The 27,090-nt window shown below is 30.4% G+C and overlaps 1 protein-coding gene across 1 annotated transcript; it reads right to left on the bottom strand.

The window, feature by feature from the left end:
• Positions 1–447: 447 nt before the first annotated feature.
• LOC132751056 (glutaminyl-peptide cyclotransferase-like) lies at positions 448–27,086 on the bottom strand. The gene is made up of 7 exons (XM_060741161.1): positions 26,950–27,086; positions 23,315–23,476; positions 8,909–9,196; positions 8,270–8,434; positions 4,069–4,168; positions 3,531–3,671; positions 448–2,684 (listed from the first exon to the last, which is right to left on the bottom strand). Exons 1-7 carry the CDS (start codon positions 27,028–27,030, stop codon positions 2,518–2,520), a joined length of 1,104 nt encoding a protein of 367 aa, XP_060597144.1. The 5' UTR covers positions 27,031–27,086; the 3' UTR covers positions 448–2,517.
• Positions 27,087–27,090: the final 4 nt, after the last annotated feature.

The following is a 27,090-nucleotide window of genomic DNA, read 5'->3' as shown; positions in this document are numbered from 1 at the left end:
AATTTTTTTAATTCAATAAAAGATACAAAATCTTTTCTCGTATTTTTCAAGACTTTACATATATAGCTGCTTTTTAGCATACAGGTCTAGCTTCCATTTCATGCACTCAAACAATATTTTAACATAAAGATTCAATTTTGATTATATAAGATAATTATGTTTCCAACTGCAAAACAAGCTATTGTTTTAACATAAGACAGAAAAGTGTATATACTATCACATATTTTTTGTTAACCCAGACCAGACTAAAATTCTTAAATGGACTTGTTTGTCTTTCAATCTGGACAAAACCATTTATCACATTTAGGGAAAATTCAAAAACATGAACTGACTCAGAATAGCCAACAGTGAAGATCATGATCAGATTGCACAGATGTGCCGGCTGATCTTGGTTTGCGCTGGACACATGGGTACACTCTTATTAGCCACCAGCAGGCTTAGAGTTAAAGACATTATCATATTAACACAATTTGTCATGAATGAAGCACAGAAATTTTAAACAATTGGTTCCAAAATCTGAATGTTCTACATGTATACTAGCATGACTAACCACAATATAAATCATTATCATTTTTATGTCATATGTTTCAAATTGATTTAGGTGTATTTAAAACTGTTAACCTCAGAATTTTTTTGTTGTTTTACACCTATCAATTAGATGAAAAAACAAAACAAATGTCACTTTTAACAAACTTATTACAAGTAAAACATGTATAGCTAATCCAAACTAACAAGAACAAAGTCAGAAATCGGACTAGAAATCTAAAAATAGACATTTATTATGATACATTAACATGATGGAAGACATTCTGTGCAAAATAAAATTATGAATCAACTCATTCTGTAACCATAAAACATGTTCACGGGTGCCCTAAATTCATCCCTGTCCTAGAGTCAACACTGTCACTAAGTATGTCACAAAGACTCAACGTAAGATGTCCATTAAGAAACATAACAGTTGGATATTTTTAAACATCAAAGTAAATTTAATTTATCTGCCAAATCCCTTTAACTTAGAATGCTTGGATCATTAGAAAATATAGTGGATCAAACTCGCACTATTAAATTGCTGAGGGTAACCATCATGGGCACCCATGGATATGTTAATCTTATCCAGTACATGTATCTACTAATAAAGCATGAAAGATTTTCTTCAAACTTGACCACATTCACCAGTCATGCAATGAACAAAACTGTCAAGTACTGAAAGCTGAAATCTGATCCTGTTTCATGTAGGTGTTATCAGAAGATAATTTCCTATTTCATCTGGATATTGTGAAAAGATTTTTTTTTTATCTTTTATTAAAAAATTGTGGAATAGATAATTATAAATTAATTGTTTCCAGAGTGATTGAAAAAAATTACAGTTTCATTATTTTTGTTCAGACCAAAATTATTTACTATAATAATGTCTTTGCATGTGTTGTTATTTTATTTTATGCATTATGCAAGAAATGATGGTAATATACTAGTATTTGTCCAACATCTTCTTCATCTTACTTTTCTTTTGACACTTTTGACACAGTATACATTTCTTCATACATTAAAATGTTTTAGGCTGCATGAAAAATTAGGCACCATCCAGAACAATGAAACAGAGATACATTTTAAATTACCCTTCAAACTTTTGATATAAAGATATCATGATAAATATGAAATAAAACATATTTTCTTGAAAAACAAATCATACAGCTCGTTTTTTCAGCCTTATTTACAAAACAGTTTAGCTCAAAACACACATTTTTACAACTACAAAATGATTTGCATTTTACCATTTATAATTCATGATATTTTCTTAAGATATTTTTCAACCCTGAGATGATGATTTTTTCTACAAGTTCATCTGCATCAGGTTAATATTTCGGTGGGTGGGGTGAACAATAAAATATTCTCAACATATTTCCATTTCCTCAGCATTTTATCTCAAAATCTTACAGTAACATCACTAAGAGGCCATTAATATTTAAGGTTACTGATTCATCGTAAGCAAATGTTTATCAAATTCATTTATTGTAAAGTAAAACAATTGAATATTTTGCTACTTTTGCTAATATAACTTTTAGCTACAGATTTGTAATAATTAAGTTGTTCAAACATGAATTTAGAGGATATATTACAGTACATGTACTTTCTTAACTTTTTGACTTAAATAATATAGTTACACAGAATGCTGTATATGGGGGGAAAAGCCACTGTAAACATATTGCCAGATGAAACTTTCACAAAGGAGAAAAATTCAGCAAAATACTATTAAAAGTTATGGATCTTGGCCAGTGATCATGAAAACATGAGTGTGTGTGAAGTTTAAATTTAATGAGATATGATATACCAACACCAGGGAGAGAAGAATAGCACCGCTTCAAGTAGTTGAGAAAAAACTGGGGTCCATTATCTTCATGAACAGTAATGTTACTGTCAGTAGTTGAGATGGTAAGTTCTTTTCGGTTCTCGGTAAATTTTGCCGGATACCATGACAACAACTTTGTTACCATGGCATTGTGAATTATCTGATATATTCTATTTCCTGCATACAACAGGAGGTAGGTGCAAGTAGTTAGCTACAAATACTCGGAAAATTCTGTTAAAATTGTCCGTCACATCCCAGTTGATAGCTGCTGCATTGTCCGCCATAGTGTGCCACACATGAGGGAATGGTGCTGATATCAAATGTAACACTGGTAAGTCTGTAAATATATACATGTATAATACAAGGAACTATTGTTTAACATTTTATATTAAGATCAAATGTTAAATGTACATGTTTAACCTTTTATCTGCTGCAGTTTTGTTACCAATTTTCTTGTTTTAAGTTTGGAACAGTTAAAGGAAAAGTTTAAAGAAATTTCAAAATAAAAAACATTAAAATATCAACAGTAAAGACTTATTAGAATGCATGGATGACATGGCTCTTAACTGGTGACAGTGGTAAATCAGTTTTGGTTCCAACAAGTTACTGGTTAACCAGATTCAGTGTTCAGTCCTATCTCATTTGTTCACAAAAAGTATTTATATTGAAAATAGCCATGTGAACAAGATTATAATACACATTTAATTCTGATAAATGATCAGTTAATGGTGATAACAGTCAGGTGACCAGTGTAAACATTTAGTCACACTCAATAAACCAAACTAAATTACAAAACTGTCTTTGAAATTTTGTTCTTTATAACAAACAAGAAATGACTCGACTTTCAATCTCATTTTTTACACACCTTTGTCATCAAGTGCCCTGCATCATATTGTCAGCATTGATCGTTAGGGGAATTATGGCCTTTTAATATTTTTTTTTTACATATAAAAAAAAAATGCTTTTACTGCATTTAGTGATGCAGTAGAAATATGGTGACTGAATAATGAACAGTCATTAATTGCATGTGACATGTAAATTATTACTTGAATCTTAAATACTTGTACTTTTCTTTAAATCTTAGTATGTTTTTCTCAAGGTTGATTTTTCTTGGATTGGTTGAAATATTATGTTCAACTGGAGACATGGAGCTTAAATAAAGTAAATCATTTATTATAATTACCTGGTCTTGCATGTAAGAATGGTTTATGATCATCTTCTATACCACCCCAAGGTCTTGCACTGGAGAACAGAGTCTTATCTTGTGTACCTGGTACGGCTAAACCTTTAGGATTTAAAAATCCTGACTTCTTTAATGATTTCTCTAAAAAGAAAAAATGAAAAGTGTAATAGTATGGAGCATTATGTCTAAATAATAAAATGGAAAGAGTACATGTTGTAATTCAGAAATAAATTCATATTTACAAACTGAAAAAGGTGATAAAAAGAAGGTACTTCTACATTGTAATTCATTTGATTTTCTTTATGATCACCATAAACATGACACAAATGAACCTAAGTGGAGTCTGAATGACTCCCACTTAAGTATTTGGAAATTAAATCTCATTTATTCCAACTATTGGACAGCTTATTTGAGCTCTTCCCTTGCTGAATCCAACCCTTGCTGAACTTCTGTTTGGAACTGGAACAGCCTAATACTACACTTTAGTTTAGGGGCTTTTATTTTCAAAAGAGATTTTTTTTTTTAAATATATCCCTACCTATTTTTTGTAACCAGTTAAAATATGCCTCTGTCTTTGAAAAAAAGTTCTTGAACACTACATCAGATGTACCAATTAAATCCAACAATACAAAAAGACTCTGAAAATAGACAATAACAAATTACATTTTATATCAATGTGCTAAAAGAAATAACTTTGTTAAATAACTATAATAATTCTAGTATCTTTAAATTCCTTTTAAACAATAAAGTAATGTAATGAGTTATTTTCAAAGGAAGAACATTGAAGTGAAGGGTTTTTAAAGGAACATCTTGAGTTTTTTTGGTTTTTTTTACAGAATTTAATTAAATTTCATAATAATTTTGACTTCGGCAGTTATGGTCATTTACAGGTAAAGGTTATACTTGAATTAATCAACATGTCTGTGAACATGCTTCCCCTAGCACTGGCCACTGTGAGAGCTATTCAATTTCCAACAATAAAAGTATTGGGTTATCACTGATCCCAAAGAAAAATATAGCAACACTGAAATGTATTCTGCATCAGGCTCCGACAAAAATTTGTTGCTTTTTAAAATAAAGATAAGTTTGAAAAAGGCTATTAATCAATTATGCTGAGTAAATAAAAAAACAGCTATGCTGATTAAATAAAAACCCTATAAGCTATTAATCAATTATGCTGATTAAATAAAAAAAAATCCTAAAGGCTATTAATCAATTATGTTGATTAATTAAAAAACCTTATTTGATAAATTATGTGTTAAACATAAAACTGTCATAGAGCAACAACATTTCATTAATAAACACTGATTTTCATATACAAATCTGTTCATGTACAACAATTTTTTTCTCTTCTCACAATTTAAAATGAACATTCAGACCTTATTTAAAATCATAGAAAAACTATCATCCTTAATTCCCATATGGAAAAATGCTGAAGTCTGTAAATTGTTGTAATTTCAAACTTTAATAGTTAAATCCCCACAAGATTCAACTGTTAATGTAAGCAGTGTCAAGTAGGCAGCTTACTGGTAACTTTAACAGGAGCTTTTAGATTTTAAAATTCTCTGAAGTTAAGAATCAATACTTACTCATATTTATTTCATTTTAACTCAAAGCTTTTCTGGCAGTGACTGAATTTTGACCTATGCCATTAGTGCAGACCAGGATTAGCTGGCACTTCTGTGCTGTGCACTGTTTGCTATTCAGTCAGTATTTTTTATTTTAAAGTTTTCACTATAAATGAATAATGGTTTTGTCTAGATTGAAAGGATGTGTACAATTATAATAATACTTAACTTTGGCAGTATAAAGTCTTTCATACATGTATGAATCTCACTGACCCTGAAGCAGACTAGTTCTATACTGGTAGCAAATTATTTTTATTACCACATTGAACAAGAGCCATGTCAACATGGCCATCCCCCGCCGAATGTGTTTGCTCATTGGAAGAATGTATATGTAGTAGAGCAGAATAATTCCATTTTAAGAGGTCTTTTGGTAATGAAAACTGATGGCTATAGTGATTACAGATTTGAAACCTATGTGAATACTGATGGCTGAAAATAACAAAGGGCAATAACTGAAAAATAATGCAGGGTAGGTTATCATTCTTGTGTGCTGCATCCCTCCTCAGTAAAATCTATCCACCTTTGAAGTTTCAAGTTGATACCTCAAATACTTTTTGAGAAAAAAATTGAATTGAAAAATTAAGTATGAAAAATAACAAAGGGCAATAACTCCCTCAAATACTTTTTGAGATAAGCTCCGGACAATAACTCAAAAATTGTATAGGGAAGAGTTATCATTCTTGTGCACAGCATTCCTCCTCAATAAGATCTATCCACCTATGACATTTCATGTTGATATCTCAAACACTTTTTGAGTTATGCTCCACTCAGGTGAAAAATTAAGTATGAAAAATAACAAAGGGCAATAACTCAAAAATTATGAAAGGTAGAGTTATCATTCTTGTGCACTGCACACCTCCTGAGTGAGATCTATGCACCTATGAAGTTTCATGTTGATATCTCATAGGCTTTTTGAGTTATGCTCTGGACAAAAATCAATTTTGAAAAATAACAAAGGGCAATAACTCAAAAATTATGCAGGGTAGAGTTATCAGTCTTGTGCACTGCACTCCTCCTCAATGAGGTCTATCCACCTATGAAGTTTCAAGTTGATAACTCAAATACTTTTAGAGATATGCTCCGGACAAAAATGTCGGATGGAAGGACGGACGAAAGGTCGGATGGATGGACGGACGGACGGAGACTATTACTATATCCCCCGCCGCCTTTTCGGCGGGGGATAATAACAACTATAATAATTTGTTAGAAAATTTTTTCTGTAAATATTCTCTTGTAAAAAAAAACTACCTGCAAAGGCTGCATACTTAGTGACCATTTTACATGAATAAAACAAGTGAATAACTGATATATCTTCAAAAGCAACTTTTCATTAATTATTTCATGTAAGCCCCTGTGACCTTTAGAATGACCCTCACTCTTCACATGGATAAATCTCTACTGTATCTGTACATATCAGTGTGAAAGTTTTATTTTGTTTTAACACCAACCAATGCCTTCCTTTATCAATTATTCATGGCCAGCACTCCTATAATTTACTGTATCAGTGTTGTCTTTATTCAATATTCCATACTATCAATCAGTTTACAATAGAATTATGGGTAATGTAATCTGTTTGGAAACAATAAAGAATATCTGCAAAAGACAAAAACCAAAAGTGCTTTTGATATTTTTTTTTTGAGAGCCATGCCATACTGCTTATTGTCTATAATAATTTTCAACACAATTATTTCAAAGTTCCCAGAATGAGGTAAAAGTACACAACCAAACCTGCACTTAAAAGACAATCTCTGCAACCAAGTACAAATGCCATTTTTTTCATCTTTTGTAAAAAGTTAGGTGCAAATTAATTAGTGAAGTTGCATCACACCTGCCAATGGTTAACAGGTTTGTTGGCATAATAGGCCATGATTTATGATTTATGAACAATTCATTTAGTTTTGGACAAATAACTTGTGTGCAAAATTTCAGATCATATTTGCTAGCTCTTTGCTTTACAAATAATTATTTTAATTGTAACAAAGAGCCCAAAAATGCTTTTGACTCAAATCAAGCAAAGAAACACACAAAAATAGAATTTTCTATAAAATTCGGAGTATTTTTTTCTCATTTTTTATTTAAGTGACCAAGTTGATCAAAGTAAAAAAATAAGTGGAGTTCCTTTAAGTGAAAGTAAAAAAATTAATAGTCAGTTCCGACATTTAAGTTGAATGGTTGTATATTGCAAACTTTTGATTTTAGTAAGTTAAATGTAGATTAAAAAGGCTCACAAGGTCTTGTATGTCTTAAAAGTAAAATCTTATTTCTGGTGTTCAGGTTTTAATTTACATACCAGTTTGCAGTATACACACATTTCAAAGGTGCATCACATCTCTAGTTTAAGTTTTTAATTTGATTAAATTCATCATACCATAACAGCGTTACATCTATAACCTTACAGTAGCTATAAAAAGAATTTTTACCACTTCCTCATTGATCAAACAAATTTCCCATAACACATTCATTATTAAGTGTAATTCAATTTGACTGAAAAAAAGTAGAAAATACAGTCATGTACCAGTTAGTATTTTTTTCAGTTTAAATTTTCTGTTTAAATAAGTTGCCAGTAAAAATGCACCAAAGTCTTGTTATCTTTCCTATTATAAATGACAGAACAGGATTGCCCTTTCTAGAATATATTTAACAATATGAGCACCTACGTCATTTGAATCCTGAAATCACTCTATCAAATTATTTATAATTGAAACAATCTGCTAAACCTTCGGGGAATATCTAATTCATATTAAACTACTGCAAATCGATCTGTGAGCTATTAAAGAGAAATAAGTCTACAAGTAGATTGTCCTGGTGAAATACAATGTCTTACAGTATGCATTCAGATAACAGTTACTATTAACATGCTGTCAAAGAACTATTATCAAAGAACAATGAATGGTCACCATGGGAATGCATATTTGAATAATTTCCCGTTAACCTGTACATATAATGATCAATCACAATCTATTTAGCTATGTAAATAACTCTCATTACATGTACATAGATGTTTCTCAAAAATCATTGATGTAAACCACATTAAAAACTTAATCTTTAAATAAAGTGAAATTTATCGGTTTTTTTTTTTAACCAAAATATTTTTAAAACAAAATTCCTTACAATATTATCTAATCTTTTGGTTCCCGGATAGTTTGGATCCTCTGTGTTACGCAGCCACTGTGCTAAGTGCCGGGAACCATACAGTGAATCTGTCGCCGTCCAATCTTTATATGCTTCCTCCCCATCAAAGAACATCATTTGTATCGTTACATCTTCTGACAAAGACTGGAATTGCGATTAAATACCATAAACACTTATAATCTTATAATTATTATCATGTTTAAATTAGTTTAACTCTCAGCCTTCTGGTGAACACTGAATCTATCCATCTGACCAGTACAAACCAAAATCAGACTGCACATATGTGCCATCAGATCATGGTCTGCACTGTTTGCAATTTAGTGAGTATATATTTTGAAAATTTCCATAAAAAGGCTGAATGGTTATATCAAGATTGAAAGATGGCCAAGTCCATTTAAGATAATTAGTGGGGTAAGAATTGATATAATATTATTTATAGAAATATTATAAGTTACACAGATTAATTCATCAGGACGATTTGGACTTTTTCCATGTTGTACCATATTAAATATACATAAATTTTGATTGAAGAAACTTTTAATTACTAATTTTCTTAATATTTAATGGCATAAATAACTTTATATTATTCGTTTCTGAATGTAAATATAACAAACTTACCAATTTTCTATTTTCTCTTTTCCGTCGCAAAGCACAGTCTAATTTGGCAGCAATATCTAACAAAATTGTACACGGTATGGCGGAATCTGTTGCAGCAATGAAACCATTCCCTCTGCTGTCGGTCATATTTTTCGACTCGTAGTGACATGATAAAACAAGTTTATTTTTAACCTCAGGTTCGTAAGTCACTATTATATTGTTGAATTGTTTTCTTCCATATGGTGTATTGTCTGTAAAAGTGTCCTCTTCTAAATTCCAGTTGAGGTTCTGGAAGTGATTCTTTATATACTGTAAAAACAGAAAAACAAATATGTTACCATAATGTTATCATGTTACCGGTTTATTTATTTATTTTTTTGTTTTTTGTTTTGTTACTTTAATTTTCAGCAACACTGGCCAGTCTTCTGATAGGACAATTTACTTTTAATGGATGCAAATCTATATGCCACCACTCTCTAAATTACAGAGGGGAGGGGGGGGGCATTAAAACTTATGCTCAATAAATAAATATGAAGCAATTTTTCAAAAAAAGAAAATCATGATGATGATAAATTTGAAATAATCTACCTAAGAAATAAGTCACATATACATGTACTTGTCACAGCAAAAACGTGTTGTTTTACCATAGTAAAAACTGTAAAACCTGGGCGTCATTTAAATTAAAACATTTAGGGCATTAAAACACCACCATCTGAGAACTACAACAGACAGTTTATTAATTTTCTTTCATTCCTAGGAAATCTCCTACTTGATTTTTGTAAATATATATAACCTTTCAGGTTTTAATATCACAGTTAATTTACAATATGAAGATGCTGGAAAAGTTTTATAGCCATGATTTATCATAGAATACAGTAGAATAAATTTAGAATAATTTGATTTCCAATTATGGGCCTTTTCAGGCATAATAATCAACAGAAATAAAATTTACAAGATGTACAAAACTAAATAAATAATTTCTGAACAATATTTGATTAAATTTACAACAATACTGTTATAAAGGCTTATGAAAACCTGTAGAAATGCTTCATATTTAGGCAGACAGTGAAATATTGTTACATATTAATAAAAAGCAGCTTTATGACACAATTAACACAGTCATTTGATTTAATTGTTGACAGAATTATTTTTCATCATTGTATACTTTCCAGTATCAGATAAACACCACTTAAACAATGTTTCCTTTTTACAGATGAAATAAAGGATAGTGTAACAAAAACATATTAACATTTCAAGTCTTGGCTATTAAAATCAGATTCCCAGACAAGTATAGAATAGTGATTCCTAAATTATAGAGCAATTGTCTGCTTAGTGCCACAGCCAGGAAATATAATATATTCAATTAACGTAAATTCCACCATTCCCCTCTAAAGGGAGAAAAAAAGTTGACATTTATATTCTGTTCCATAACCATTCCCAAATGATTTCATTTATTTCTAGAGATTTTCACTATAAATTCTAGCAAATATCACATGGGATATTCATTGCTTAAAGCATCATATAGAATGCTCTCAATTTATTCTTATGGAAATTGTCATTTCGAATAATGCAGCACATTGCAATACAACACTAAGCTGTTCTTTTTTAGATTGAACTTCACTGAAATTTTGTGAAGTAATAAATATAGTGTAACAATTATCTGCTGAAATTTCTAATAACTGGATCAGCATAAGTTTAACTATAAAGGTGTTCCATAAATTTACTACTGTTTGTTATATACTGAGAACAAAATTGTATTCTAAACGAAGTTGAATTCTTGTTTTATGTTTTACAGGTCTTTATTGTTGTCCATTTTTAATCCAGACAATAGACATAATATTAAACAACACTATGATTGACTGCAAGTGTGACTTTTAACCATGGTGGCCTCATTATGATCTTTCCCACTTTTTCAAATGCAAATGCAGTTGAACACAAGTAGAGATTTTGATGCTAAAGCGGTAGCTGATAAGATGCAAATCATGGTAATTTTGTACAGATAATTACATAAATTATTTTTCATTAACCAGTTTCATACTTTATATCATTAGAAAAACCTGTTTACTCATATTTTACACATTAAAAATAAATTTTCAAAACCTTATCAGCTACCGTACCTTTTGCCAACCATCAACAAGTTGCCTGTATGTCTTATCAGCAATCTGTTACTATTAATAGATTTTATAACGATATACAACATATATAAACATGTAGTCACGTGATTCTTACGAAAGACCAGGGAGAATTTGTTTATTATAAATTAGATAAAATAATGTAATATATTAGGTCTCATAAAATATAAACAACCAAATAATTTTAAAGTGTCATTTCAAATATCATTCATGATTTATATATTATAAAATAGCAATGCTTGACACATAGAAAAAAGTAAAAGTAACCCTAATATTCAATGACTGATCCTTGGGGATACGTTATTGATTCATTTTATGAAAATTGTAATGTTGCTTTTTAAGATGTCAAAATGTGTATATTTCATTTCACTGAACAAAGTTATCATATGTTTGAATTTTTGAGATTACTGAAAAATAATTGTTGTCTTAAATTGTTCAATGATTGATATGTTTTTATTTTCAGATTTTAAGGGCTTCTCCTACCGTAGGTGTAATATTAAACTGTTACAAATATAGTCGCCGGTTTCTACCGGCGACTAATAATGGTTAAACCTGTGACCTTGACCCAATTGACTTTAAACCACAACTAAAGGTAAATTATACATACATGTACCAAGTTCATAAGATATTAATAAATTAAGTTTAAACAGTAAAATTAAAGGCTGCATGACAAAAGGAAAGAAAATCTGTTTTACTCTCAGTGCTGGATCAGGACTCCAATACAAATACTGGTAAAAATATTAAGGTTCTATGTTTTGTTCAGATTGTTTGGCTTTATTGCACCCAACACAGTATGGATCATATGGCCGTGAAACTGGAAGGAGGACTACATTGGCTTATCCTGGGTGTTACAAACTTCTCAAAGCAACACCAGAGGTCAAAACTACCTCACCTGCTGGAGCTGCATAAACTCTGAGTTATTCAAACCTATTTTGTCACCTTAACCATCTGCAAATCAATGGAGTATCTCACCAGACTGTATACTTTATTTTACATGTTGACAATAAAATTCCTCACATTATGAACATTAGAAATTTTGCAATAAGACAGAGAACAAGTGTAATGATACAAAAAGGCTTCTGCAGCGGTTTAATAATTTTCAGTGCACTTATTTGACATTAAGGTGTATACTTCACACAGCCCGATGCTTTATATGCTTCATTTAAGTTTCTTACTGACCCAGGCAACAATTAGCTTCAAATTCTATTATTAGGTATTATTGTTTCTTTCCTATCTGTAAACCAGTACGAGCAAGAAGCTTCAAAAGTGACTTCATTAAACATTGGAACAAAGATTGGAAATATCATGCAGACTGTTTGACCTTTTCAACTCCTAATGAAGGGATTGGATGGCAGATTTACTAAATGCATTTATGGATCTCCCACTCACAAAATAAGCTCTTATCTTGAATTACTTGGAAGCTGTGAGGGAAAACAGGATGAAATTGAGATAAAATGGCCTTCCATTATACTGTGCCACTGTTTTTCCTATTGAATAGCTTTTTGCTGTGAGGAAAAAAACAAGATAAAAAACAAGATAAAAATAAGATAAAATACATTCTTCCCCCCACACACCACAGCATTTGTTAAACTTATTTAATGACATTCATTACCAACTAATCAATTTACAGAAAATGGTGGCCAAAAACAGCTCATTGGTAATTTAACTGAAATCTTTCCAAGTTAAAAAAAGAAGATTTCTTTAAATAAATACTTTAAATTTAACAGATCTTTAATATGCTTGCTATTTATAGTAATGCTACAATTATCTAAAAGCATTTTTCAGTTCAATTTTCAGATGTATTTTTATTGTAGATTTTCTCTGAATTCCGCTTTTATTGAAGACATTTGAATTTCTTTCCCTATTAATAAAAAACCCTGTAAAATAAAGGCTGCATTACAATAGAGATTTAAGAATTTCTGACATCAAAATAAAAACACTCTCAGATGCTCAGTCTGAATGTCATATGATATAAATAAGGAAGAGGCTTCTTCCAACTTCATGCTTATATTTTTTTCTATACAAAAAATTGAAAAATGCCTATTAAGCAAGCTCAAAAAGTCAGTATTAAATTAAAATTCTAGACAAGGGAGTAATCCGAGAGTCTAAATTTGAAAATTTGCGTAGTCACCAGGCAGTTTATTATTGAGTCTCGCATTGCTTATGATAGATAATGGAAAGTTCAACATCAGTTTAAGTGGAATTCAATACTCAGTTTATCTAATATTATTATAATCAATGATTCTAAAAGCCCACGACAAATATATATATATTAAAAAAAAAAACAGAGATAACTCTAGATTTAAAGGAAAACAGTAAAATCCCTTTGCAATTGCAAAAAGCACACCCTTGAACTTCTCAATATTAAATGGCTACCGCCTCTTCAAAATTTTTAGTTTAAATGAACTGTCTTTGAAAGCTATCTCACTTTGATAGAAAAAGGATGGATTCTGTTAATTGCATCATTTAAAAAAACAAGCTTTGAACATCAAAAACAGGTTTAAAGCACAATAAACAACTGATCATATTATAAAGGGATATCGTCATGAGACATCTGAGATCTGAAGCTGGAACAATTATAACAATTGCTTTGAGATTATTGACAATGTCTTACTGTTATAATAAACACCAGCAAAATCGTGGGGAATTTTATGATGAAAGAAAACTTAATTACAAAGATGCCTGAAGAGATAAACAAGATATTAATTGGTAACTTTAATTTTTATCACCATATGAATAAAAGAAATATTTCTTTAACTAAATTACGCTGCAGAATTTTTAAATTTTACTTATCCTGCTTTAAATTTGGAACTGTCCATTTGAAAACCACAAACCAGCTGAATTTCTTTAATGGACTTGTCCGCCTTCTATTTTTGGAACTGTTCATTATCAAATTTGTGGGTTATCAGAAAAGAAAAATTTGAAATTGGTAAACCAAAAGTATAGAACCTAGTCTGACTTCACAAACTAATGCAGGATCAGACCTGTCTCTATACTGGTGGTAAAAGATAATCATTTCTCAGTTTATCAGGTCAAGGATTTAGTCTCAGGGACCCATTTGTTCATTGAAATAACAAACTGACCAGCTAGAATGATGATTGTGCAGTCTGCTTAAACTTTGTAATAGTGCATACTTAGTCTTAATTTTTAAAACCTGATATTGGCAACTGAATATACCAATGTGACCTTTACAGACTAAGATCAGCCAGCACTGGACAAGTTCATAAGATATTTGGCATTATTAAGTATTTAGTGATAGCACCTTCAAGGGTTAAATTCGGTTTTATATGAATTGTTTAAAATTTCAATTATTACTTTTACATACAATTAATTGTACAAAGTTAAATGCAGTTCAATAATTGATGAAACCAAATTGCTTGGTAAATCATTTTCAAGACTTTCTGTGACTTATTTGGATATTGAGCAGCAAAAAGTATAGAGAATGGCTTAAATGCAAGACATTATAGTATTAATTAACTTGACACTTAGAAAATTTAATACTTATCCATATACCATCTAAAATTTCTTTGAAATGACAATTAATCAAAAAGTTTAACGATTGATGACCATTTTAGTGATTGCAATGACCTTCATAAAAAAAAAATGAAGAAAAAAACTAATGAAGGGAAAAGGACATCCTCTGCAATAGAGAAATCATCAACAGGGCTTCTTTTGATTATTATGTGAATCCTACAAACGTTAGTGAGAACACAAGACCATCCTGTTTTTCTTTATCGAATATCAATGCCTGCGATTCATTGACCCTGTTTCTTAATTTTTTTTATCAAACAGCTGAAATCATACAACAGATTAATTTCAAGGTGCAAAAAAATTATAAAACTGAATTTTTAGGGGGACTCACTCAAGTTTGTTTAAGGCCCACTATGCCCCATAAATGCTTTTCCCAAAAGTTTGTTTTTGTAGTCCTGTTATTATGAGTATCCAAAAATGTTATTTACCAATTATTTGAAAAATGACTTTTGCTTAACTGTTGCTTTCTGGCAATAAGTACAGTTATTGTGATTTGGTATTTTGTATGGAAGTAAAAATACTACTTTGTGTATATTTTGCTACTTTTACAAAAAATAATCTCACATTCTGTGCTGTAATTTCTGCAAGTTATAAGCATCTTAAACACGCTCTTAAATCATTATTAAAACATTATAAAACTCATGACTTTTTCCTTTTTAAAAAGAAAAAAAAAATTTTTGTTTCAAAGGGCCCATAATTTGCCCCTTTAAATGCCCCGAATACCCGGGGGCCCATTTTTGCAGTAAATTTTGCAATTCCCCTCCAATGAAATTATCTTGTTTATTTTAACTGGACAAAACCATTTATCAGTTTTAAAAAAAAATTTTTGGGAAATTTTGCATAAAACAATAGAGACTTTGTTTGCTATTGCAATTGTTTGACTGAAAATGGTCACAGGGGTTAGAATCATTCCCCGGCCCCAGCGGGTTTTAATTTTTACTGACCCTCCACCAAATTTTGAAAATTAATTTTTTTGGTTTCCCATAATTACTATAATGTTTTAAAAATATCATGAAATCACCCTTTTTACAATACACTTCCATTTCAATTTAATAAATTTACGCACTTTTCTATGGATGATAAACTCTTCTAAAATTGATCAAACATCAATTAATTATTACAAATAGCATCAATTCCCTGAAGTAAAACTCTTGAGGATTACTCTTACGTAGTGTTTACATTTCTGGGGATTATATTTGTTTTTAAGTGCTATGAAATGACGCTTGGTCTCCCACCACATTGACAATAATAACTCCAATAAATCAATCGGCATGCAAAGAGCTTCTTTATTTTTACTTCATTTAGAAAACCTTATTTCCATTCCTTTAAGAGCCAGGAAAGAATTGACAATGTAATCTTGTTTCGTAATTGCTGCTCAAGTAAAACAGAAGTGGTTACGATAAAAGAGGATACATCAAATAAAATTGTCAACAATTGGCATTTTGTAGGAAAATTAAAAATCTATTCTACAATAAGCAAATCAAGTTATACTCCTTATATAGTTTAATCATATAATTTGTTAATTATTTTGATTTTCAGTAAACTATTGAAGAAGATTTTGTACAGGAATACATTCAAAGTTGCTTATTTTCCCACATGAATTATTAATTACAAATCAATGTTTACATTAACTAAGTCAAGAATCAAATATTTATAGCTTGATCGGATGTAATAATGGAAGAACCTACATCACAATTATTACTTGTTTTGTGTCTCCAGCACCAAAATGTTTCTCTTCATCTATTACAACAATATAATCATCATTAAAGTAGAAATATTATTATCTTTCAGGAACCGTTTGTATTGTTTCAATTCCTATTTACAGACATGGAATGATTGATTTTGAATGCCAGTCTGTCTTAATAGGTATATATTTGATACTATTTACGTCATAATCTAAACATCATCCAAAATAACACTGTAATAAACCATCCCAAAGCCCGACTTATATTTCATCTATTCCTGAATATTCATAATACAATTGTAAAGTGACGCGTTTCCAAGAGTCAGACTATTATAACCGTACGACGCTGCCAAATAAATCACGGAGAGTACGATTATCATTTAGCCATATTAGTGAGCATATGGGTGAAAATTGTTGTTGCCAGAAAAACAATTATCTGAAGCTAAGAATGAACGCTTGAACAATAATAAATCATCTAAAATTTCCCCCCCCAGGACAATTCTAGTAATCACGCATATTAGCCAAGACTTGCTCTGTGATTTATTTCATTGTTTTATGACAAGCTAGATGGCGATGGAATGATCACGCAACATGTTCCGGCTTTCAAACAAAAAGTCTCTGAGAAAACAGCGATAGAAGTGGGAAAAAAATTGTTTTATTTCTCTTTTTTTCCCTCACATTTTCATTATAACAAATTGCACCAATGGGGTTTAAGACATAAATCTTAAAATACCACTTTTTTATATTTCTTTACATTTGAAATGAAAGATTTCCAGCAATCTGTATCCAAAGAAATCACACTATCACAAAAAGGAATATTCAGATAAAGTAATAAAATAATCATGAAATCAGCAATTGAAATGTCAACATCTCCCAAAGGAATCAGTCATAATTATACTAACTTCCCTAGTAGGATAAATTCAAAGACTTCCTTAAGTACATCATCAGTAAGATAAATGGAAAGAAAACTTGATATATTCTTGAAGTAGGCACAATTTGTATAACAATATGATGTTGCATGAAAATTATAGTTCTTCATCCAAAATTTGTAATATGACATACTATATTAAAGAATAACTTCATATCATATTTAGCTACCCTTTATACGACAATAAAAGATATCTTAAATGGATTTGTCCAGCTTTAAATCAGAATAAGATCATTTATAATAAGTTATTTAAAATTTAAAAAATTCAAAATATTCATTGACCCAAAAGCAACTTTTTTACAGAACAGACCATGATCAAACAGCACTATCTTGGTCTGCACTCAGGTGGCACAGTCAAATGATTAAACTATACACCTTGTATTACAGTGTTGAAATTTGTTCTTTTTGTAACAATGAAGCCAGTTAAAGTAATGAATTCACATAGCCAGACATGAGGGATTATTTCTTGACCACATTGTATTGACTGTATGTAAGCATTTCAAGATATGCCCTTTCCTGGAATTATATTGCCTAATAAGCTGAATTATTGTGTAAAATACTTGCCGTAACTCTGTCTATCAACAGATTTTGCAAAAACCTTGAACACTGAACACTATTTTTTACAAAAAATTGAACATTGAATGCTATTTTTTTACAAAGAATCTATCATTGAACAAAATGTTTATATTGATGTATGTATAAATTGTTACAATTCATTATCATCTTTCAATATGTTTGATGGGCTGTGATTTGTTTAAACCATCTATGGTTTTGCAATTAATAAGTGAAAAATGTCTCAATTTAATTAAATTATTATTACTACTAGTTTTCGTAGGAAAAGACCAATTCTTTGAAAATGACTGGAAAAAATGCCATTTCATAAAAAAAAGTAAAGTTTAAATACAATGTAGCAGTAACATTGAAAACGATGTTGGATCTTGAATTAATGCTTCAGAATAGTGAAATATATAGAAAGTAATCCCACAGAAATTAAAAACGATTTTGATTGACTTCAGTTATTCTTAGGGGAAAATTATAAACTGGACTCTTTTTTTCATAAAATGCTATTTTTTGGGGGGAAAAATTATCATCTTTTTTGGCTAAAAAAACCCACAGCCTTCATCATGTCTGACGGTAAAATGCATGAAAAACAAATCACTAACGAGCGATGTCGAATGTTACTGAAAGCTCTTGTAACTGATAGATTATCAAATGAACTGACAATGAGACATATTAATGTCTGGGAAAAAAGAGAGGCAAAACCAGTTATATAACAAAGATATATCCTTTTAAAATTATAAGACTACCACATCTAGAAATATTTCACTGTCTATAACTAAATGTCCCTTGGGCAGTCTTCATTCTCTATCGCAGCATTTTATTGGCGAAAATTTGATGCTATTGTTACAGGATGAATACAATTTATCACTTTCTGACACTTAACCATGCAAGATTCCTAATCTTACAGTCAGATTCTCTTAAAGGAAAGAATATTTCACAATACACGCAGAATGAGAAGCATTGTAACCACTGCTATATGAAAAAACAAAGTTTGCAAGAGAAATCGAAGTGTTAAACATCTTTTTTTATTCATCAACTTTGACAATTTACAATGACTCTTGTTTGTTAAAGCCTCAATTCTCTTAATTAAGAAAAACAAAAGTAAAACACAAGACTTAAGCAAACCAAAAGCTGAATAAAATGGCAAAAGAAAAGATATGAAAGATGCAGGAATGAAAATGCAAACAGGATGTTTTTTTTTTTATTTTATCATTAATATGGACCTTTTTATGAGAATTATTTGACAGCAAAATTCTGTATATTTTCCGTTTATCAATTAATAATTTCCTATTATCAATTAACAATCAAGAAGCTTATATAAATAGAGGGGAAAATTCTAGTAATTACTGTATGCTTAAACTTGTATTTAAGAGGCATTTCATAATTGTACAATGCTTTCAGATAGCCTGAAGTCTGTACAAGCTCTGAGTGAATGACTGACTAATTTAATTTTCAACTTAAAACCTAAAATTGATAACAGACAGTGAGTTCTAAAAATAGAAGTTAATGCCAAGTCTATTTAAGAAATTCAGTCTGTTAAGGGTTAAGGGTTAAAAGTTAGTCACTGTAATTTTATTAAAATTATGAATATTATAAACTCAAGTCGCTAAATTTCATAGAATATCATTTACCAACACATCCAACAGTAATAAAAAAACACATGACAAACATTGTATAATAATCAGTCCAGGGAGAAAAAAAATAGTACAAATTATCAAGTTTCGTGTAAAAATAAGGACGGACAGAAGTGGAACGCCATGTTATAATTATCCTCATCGATAAGATCAGATCTAACAAGGCGCTATAGTAGTGGTATCAAGTATTCTTTAACCGGAGAAACTCGACTCTTATGTTCTTCATTAGTAAATTAGATTTACAATATAACACACACAATCAGCGTCACTTTCCCTCGTTTGTCACGTTTAATTACGTTACGCCAGAACATTAACATCAGCACAAACAACTTAAGTGGGGGCAGATCATTTCATCAGAATGCTCCATTCAACAACATTGGTTTCTACTTTTAAAAAATATAAATAATATGACATTAATGGGTTGTCATGAAGTTTTTGTTTTTTTATTCCCGAAACTACTTAATTTTCTCCGATTTTATTAGGACTGATTCCAATAAGAGAGCATAAAAAATCATTTATCTTATACACACAGTACCATATATAGAAGTGAATTTCAATGCATCACTTGGTTATCAAGAGTTTTAAATGCCTTCAATGTTCAATGTAAATATTTTGCTTAAAATAGCTAATTCAGGTGAATTACCGGGAAAAAAGTTAATCTGACCGAAAATAAATATAAAATGTAGATGCAAAAACTTAATTGTCAAAAAACTCAAATGAACATGAAGCAATGTAGGATTTAGATTTAACTTTATGATAATTAAGGGAGCAAAAAACATCAATTCACAACAATTAAGGGATAGCTTGAAATTTAATTCAAGAGCATTGCACTAGCTTTTTAAAAACTTCTCATCTATATATTATTTAATATTTTGTTCATCTATAATTTTATCTTGTACATGGATTTTTCATATAAGTTGTACCATTATCTAAGTGACAGTCAGGAAAATACATTTTGTAACCAGTTTTATCAATATAATTTTATGTTATTTATACAGTCATGTATTTTCTGCACTTGCAATTGTTTGCTGGTTGCTTGCGAGATAATAATTACCGTTACATTTTCAAATTTATAGGTTTTTAAGCGTAAACTTAAAAGAGTTAAATTTGAGCTGCTCTGAACAACAAATTGTGATATTTTTAATACTCATAATACTAGTCATTGCAGGCATCGAAAATATTTTCAGAGTCACTTGAGTAGCTTCTAAATACAATGTGTAGGCAACATTTTTCTACACTTTCTGCATTAAATTTTCTTAAATTCTAAATGTCATTAGAGTGGACAAGTCGATCTCTGCATTGTTATAGATCTTTATCACGGGGGTGGAACCCCATATGAATCTCAAAAATGAGCATCGGTAAAAATGATATGTGAATTTCCGCTGCACCAGATGTGAAGCATAACATCAGATGTGACTGGAAAAATAGGCCGATCGTAGGGTAAGTTTTCATCTTTTTAAACATTTATATAAAATTCAATCCTTTTTTTAAGAAAATCGAAATGTGATTCTACCCTCCTGACTCTCCTCTATATTACCCCTTGTTGTTTTGGATTTCTATGCAGTCTTCATCGAGATATTCTTTCCGTCGTGGGTTCTGGTGTGTCCAAAACATGCAATATGAATGAAGAAAATGTCACTAAACGGACTCAAAAAACATAGATTTTACGAAATCTCACTACAGGTCGATGCTAAACATTCAAAAAAATCCTGGTTTAAATATTTATTGAGATTTGGCTACATACAAGGGAGTCGCTGCTCAAAATTGCACTTTAGCTCCAGATGTGCTGAAGAGATTCATAAGTGATGTAGAAATCCATCTACAAAACTACGGACCTCTTCCATATAATCAATGAATAGCCAATGTATAGAAACAATATAGGTTTTGCATCTTTTGGCTGAAAGTTTAATTGTAACATTAGTGTGTTTGATTACCACAGTTACAGAGCTTACTAGCTTATACTAGTATGGCTCGAGTACATGAAAATGTTGACGCAGAGCGGATAGTACTCTTATGAGTACCTATCGTGTCATATACTAGTAATATGTTTCTTTAATAATGTTTACATTCATCAAAATATCTATAACTTTAATATTCCACAAGTTTTAGTTATAGCGACAGACTGTTATGTGTAAATATCATGGCCTGATGCGACATCGAAGGTTTTTCTTTACAGGATATGGGCCGAGAACATTGTCTGTAAGGAAAACCCGAGATGCCGCCCAGGTCATGATATTTCTACATAATAGTTCGATATATTGTAACTGTTTTATCGCATGATAAACAGAAATGAGAATTTTAATAAACATAAAATTTCAATTTATGATTGGCTTCTCTCCATAAATTAAATTTCCCACCCGAAACCTCGGTTACTTTTTATGTAACCCATGTCATCCATAATGTCTATCTGTTCATTGCAACTGACTTTATTTATCTTTGCAAATCCTTTCTGTGGAGAACATTTCATGAGACATAATAGTTGTGAATTGAATATTAAGCGGTTTTTCTTTGAATTGAAAAAAGTAATACGTGCTGAATTCTTGGACTTTGGAGTCTGCGATACACGGAATCTTTTGACACATGGGGACAATTTAAAAGGCCAAAAAAGGATATGTAAGCGCTGATAACTTCCTCTTTTCACGATACACGTGACGTTTTATTCTTGAAAGTTTTAAACCTTTCCTTTTTGTGCCTAGAAAACGACCCATTTTCCTGAAAAATAACAAAAGAAACGAAAAACGAAAGTGTTTATAATTTACAGTTCCCACTGAAATGACAGTTATAAAGCGGAGAATAAGTTTAGTGATCTTTTTGCGTACATGAACATTTTAAGGAAACAATCTATGTGCATTATGAGCTATGCATGTCCGCTCAATACGGTTAAGAAATGTTAAAGTTTCTTTAAAACCATTCAAAGAATTACAGAGCAGGCATAAAATTCAGATAGGCATTGACCCATAAACGCGACTGTGGGCATTAAGTGAACCATGTAAATATTCTGCAGGGACGTTTCTTAATGTGGAAAATAAATAAGCAAATCTTCTTCGATCTTTTTTTAAAAGTTTATCACTAACTTTCATACAGCATCATAACAAATTCAAACACGCTTCACATTACTCTCCTATTAAGCAGACAGTGCAGTCGAGTGAATAATTAATTAATTAATTAATTAATTAATTAATTAATTTAGTTAATGCATGGTGGCATAAAAAGGGAAATATTGCAGTACACACAACGTCAATAAGTCAAAAAAGCAAGGCCTTCCCACCATATCTACGTATTTTAAAAACCTTTCGTATGCAGAATGTCTTATATCTCTTTCTATATGGATACTATGTTATTCAAGCTCGTCTCGTGAAAATGTGTCTATTTCGGATAATAGTATTTATTACAGAATGATACACAATAGAAGAAATTCTAGATTGTTGCAAATTTTTCATGCTATGCACATATGAATCTCTTCAGCACATCTGGAGCTCAAATGCAATTTTGAGCAGCGATTCCCTTGTATGTAGCCAAATCTCAATAAATATTTAAACCAGGATTTGTTTGAATGTTTAGCATCGACCTGTAGTGAGATTTCGTAAAATCTATGTTTTTTGAGTCCGTTTAGTGACATTTTCTTCATTCATATTGCATGTTTTGGACACACCAGAACCCACGACGGAAAGAATATCTCGATGAAGACTGCATAGAAATCCAAAACAACAAGGGGTAATATAGAGGAGAGTCAGGAGGGTAGAATCACATTTCGATTTTCTTAAAAAAAGGATTGAATTTTATATAAATGTTTGAAAAGATGAAAACTTACCCTGCGATCGGCCTATTTTTCCAGTCACATCTGATGTTATGCTTCACATCTGGTGCAGCGGAAATTCACATATCATTTTTACCGATGCTCATTTTTGAGATTCATATGGGGTTCCACCCCCGTGTTTATATTATAAATGTACATACCTGTTGAACATTTCTGTGACTATCAGTGTCGGGCATTCGAGGAACAAGTAAAGGTGCTGCTAATGCTTTTAATCCTGCATTTTGGTAATCTTGATTACTTGATATGTCTGAGGCAAAAATTCGTAAATCTTTCGTGCTACTGAACTTCATACGCTGTGTCATCTGTAGAAAAGATTAATTATAAAATTGAAAAGTGTTGCAAAGCTTTTCATTCAAATTACGAGAAGAAAAGCACAACATCTTTTGTGCCCAAGCTGATCTACATTGTAAGAATTTCAATTTGTTTTTAGGAGTTAGGACCACAGGGGAGACTCTTAAAATGGGGACTGTGAGGCCCTTAGCCCTTTTGATTTTGGGAATAATGATTGTTAAAATTGCTGATTTGGGAAAGAAAAAAGCTAATATATAAATTCTCTATTTTAAAGAAAATTTCTATTTGAAATTTCAAAAAGGCCTTTTTATAAGCCTCTGTTACAAAATGTGAAAAATCCCTGTCATTATAATTTAGTGCTTATTCCAAACATTTCTGTGTTGAACCTTGACTTGTAATTATGTACCACATTAATTAAGGGAGAATTCCATGTGATTTTTTTATTCAAAACAAGCATGCAAAAAAAGAGAGATTCTTTGAAGATTTTACTGGGGAAAAAAAATTCAGAAAATCAAAAATCTGCATACATTGTAATTCACATATGATAGGACTGTTATTTATATGAGTACCCTGCAGTTATTGTTTTACTTTTTTTGACAATCAGCTGTTCTATTTAAATGTTTCTCAGAAAATTAATAAATTTTCAGAAAAAAAAAGAACCCACTTTTAAGCAAGGGCATAAGGCTTGGCCTTCACATTTTATATATATATTTTTTCAAAACATATAAATTAATTGTGGTTTTTGATTAATTAATGGCAATAATTATGGTTAAAGACTTTTAAAGTTCTTCAGACTTCAAAAAAGGAGATATGTTATTACATAGAATGTAAAGCATAAAGATATTTACAACTTCCAATGAAATTAAATAAAAGCAATCTGTATCTAATTCAATATTAGTTGTGAACAACTGACTAAATTGGCATACAGTTTCATTTTAGATTTTATAATAACAGAAAGTTCACTACATACAGATATATTTAAAAGCATTCCACCATAAAAAGGCCATGTCCAGGTAAAGAAGGGCATGAATGGTATGGGCACAGTTAATCCGTACATAGTTTCTTAAACACAACTTATACCAGTTAATTTTGACAAGCATATACAACAGTACTAGTAATTAATATGTCTTCCACATTTATGTGGTATGTAGACATTACTGACAGCCATGATCAATGAGAGAAAAGCTGTCATGGTGGAGAAAAAAAACAACACACAATGAAAACCTTATAAGTAGATATTGTAATACATCTTCATTATACATATCTTCATTTTAGAAACAAATAAGCAAATCTAAAATTGTCTATCACCCTGACTGTATAATTATCCGATGATGTTATGGATGGTTTCATTGCATTTCTGTTGCTTTATTTTCATGTTTATGTAAGTCTTACTTTTTAAAATCTGTGCATGCATAGACAAATTGTACGACTTTCTTTGATAAATAACTAAAAGAAAAAAATGAATACTAACAAAACTTGAAAAGCAAAGAGGAATGAATATATTTGTAATCTTGTATTCCAAGACAAAAATTTCATTGAACATTTAATACAGATTAAAGTCAACAAAGGGTATCAGTAATAACTACAACTGAAATAATTGTTCGCTATTGAAGGTCATTCAGTTCGCTTATCTTTCAAGTTTCTATAATCTGAGAAACAAAAGTATTGATGAATTTATCATTTAGTTTGCAGTTGTATTTTTTCATGGCAAAATAATTTTAAATATGTATCTGCACTTGTTTTATAACATTATCGCAAACTCTTTAAGGCTTATTTTCTTTTCTATTTTTCTACTTTTCTATTTTCATGAATTTCATACACATATATAATCATTAAAATGTCAATTATTATAGATGATTAAAGGGAAATGGATAGAGGCCCTACCAGATAAAGCCCTCCTAGGACAAAATCCCTTGGATGAATTTTACAGGTGAGACATTAGCCCTAGGAAGGGCAAAGCCCCCCTTTCCCATTTTAAAATTATGCATGTTTAAAGGTAAAAGCAGCATGCCTCCAGATTAGTTATAATTTTCATGGAAATTTTGAAGTAAAATGGTGTGAAGTGGACAAAGAAAATAATTATTACACATCACAGTGGCTTTTTCAAACCAAGTAAATATCAAAAAAAAAAATTTGATTTGTCAAAGTATGCAAAAAAAGTCCTTCATGTAGTAGAAATACGGTGATACTTACTGAAAAATCAGTCAAATTACATCTGTTCAAAATTATTACTAGAATTTTGTTACTTTTCATAAAATCTTACATTTTTTTCTCCAATTTGATTATCTTGAAATATTTTTGCTTATTTGGAGGCATATGCAGCTTTAAAGGATAAGACTGCCAAGTTGCCAACTATCTTTTTTCAGTTATACAGTTTAATACTTAGCATTAAAAAACAACTTACATTCATGAAACATTGGACAAAAATAAAATGATACAAAATGTTTACACTGTCTTAATTTTAAGTAAAAATAGATTTAAAATAATTGTCGAAGCTACTTTCTTAAATTAATGTTTGTTCTAATGTTATATTTTATCTATTTAGTTTCATGTTTAACTCTTATACTTTATAATGACATGGTCACATGGGTATGTGTCAGGTCTCTCTTTCTCTCAGTTTTTGGTGAACAATACAGTACCTGGGACATAAGATATGTCCCAGACAGTACTAAACTACTTATAAGAGGGGGAATTTTTACATTGTTTTTCTTTGAATTTCAAAATTTTTGCTGCAGGTTACAAAATTAATATGTAACATAAAATTATAATAAAAGTGAAAATTCTCATTTTAATAAAATTTTACATATGATATTTCACTTTGCAAAAAACTAGCTCTTAACCCCTTAAAATCCAAATTAAATGTATATTTGTCAATCCCAGTACATATACTTATCATATTCCTACTTAAAAAGTTATTTAAAGAGATTTTATCGGATCGCTAATTGACTAAACTTTAAATTTCAGTAGCTCAAATTAAATTATTAGAAAGTTATCTTAATAATTTCATTTTCAACTATTTAATAACCCATAATTCACATCTTTTAACTTTTAATCATAATTAAAGAAAAAAAAGATAATTTACTTTTTTGAACGGTCAAAATATATATGTGGACTCATATATTGATGTCATTGTTGCCTATAACATATCACTGATACTAACTGAAAACATGTCATACAACTACCCCCGCTGTGTGCATAGCTATGCGTGAGTAATGTACAGCTAGAAGTTTTAGCCAGTAGTACAGATAACTACACCCTTTTTTAAAATGTAATTTACATTTGCAAGTCAACAAATTCCATAATAAATCTGAAAACTCCATGTTAACTATTACTATTTAAAATCATAAAAATCATTTGATAAAAAAAACCTTTATTAATGTGGAAGACAAGCCAATTAGCAGCCAAATATATATCTATGCATCTATTGGGTACGAGATTTATGTGAACGAATAGTTAAAAAGTCCAAAAAGAAATCAAAACATACCGCAGAAATTTTATCCGGTAAGACGAAACAGTAAACTCCGAAAAAAAGATATCCGTAAACAAAAGAAACTTGAGTCCACATCTTGATTTCGGCATAAATAGATAAAAACAACTTCTTAAAGTTAAAAGTACAACAGATGTT

The sequence above is a fragment of the Ruditapes philippinarum genome, unplaced genomic scaffold, assembly GCF_026571515.1.
Source record: "Ruditapes philippinarum isolate M1 unplaced genomic scaffold, ASM2657151v2 ctg1375_1_1_1_1, whole genome shotgun sequence".
NCBI lineage: Eukaryota > Metazoa > Mollusca > Bivalvia > Venerida > Veneridae > Ruditapes > Ruditapes philippinarum.
The sequence above is the reverse complement of the archived record's forward strand: the minus strand, read 5'-3'. Positions and strand labels throughout refer to the sequence as shown.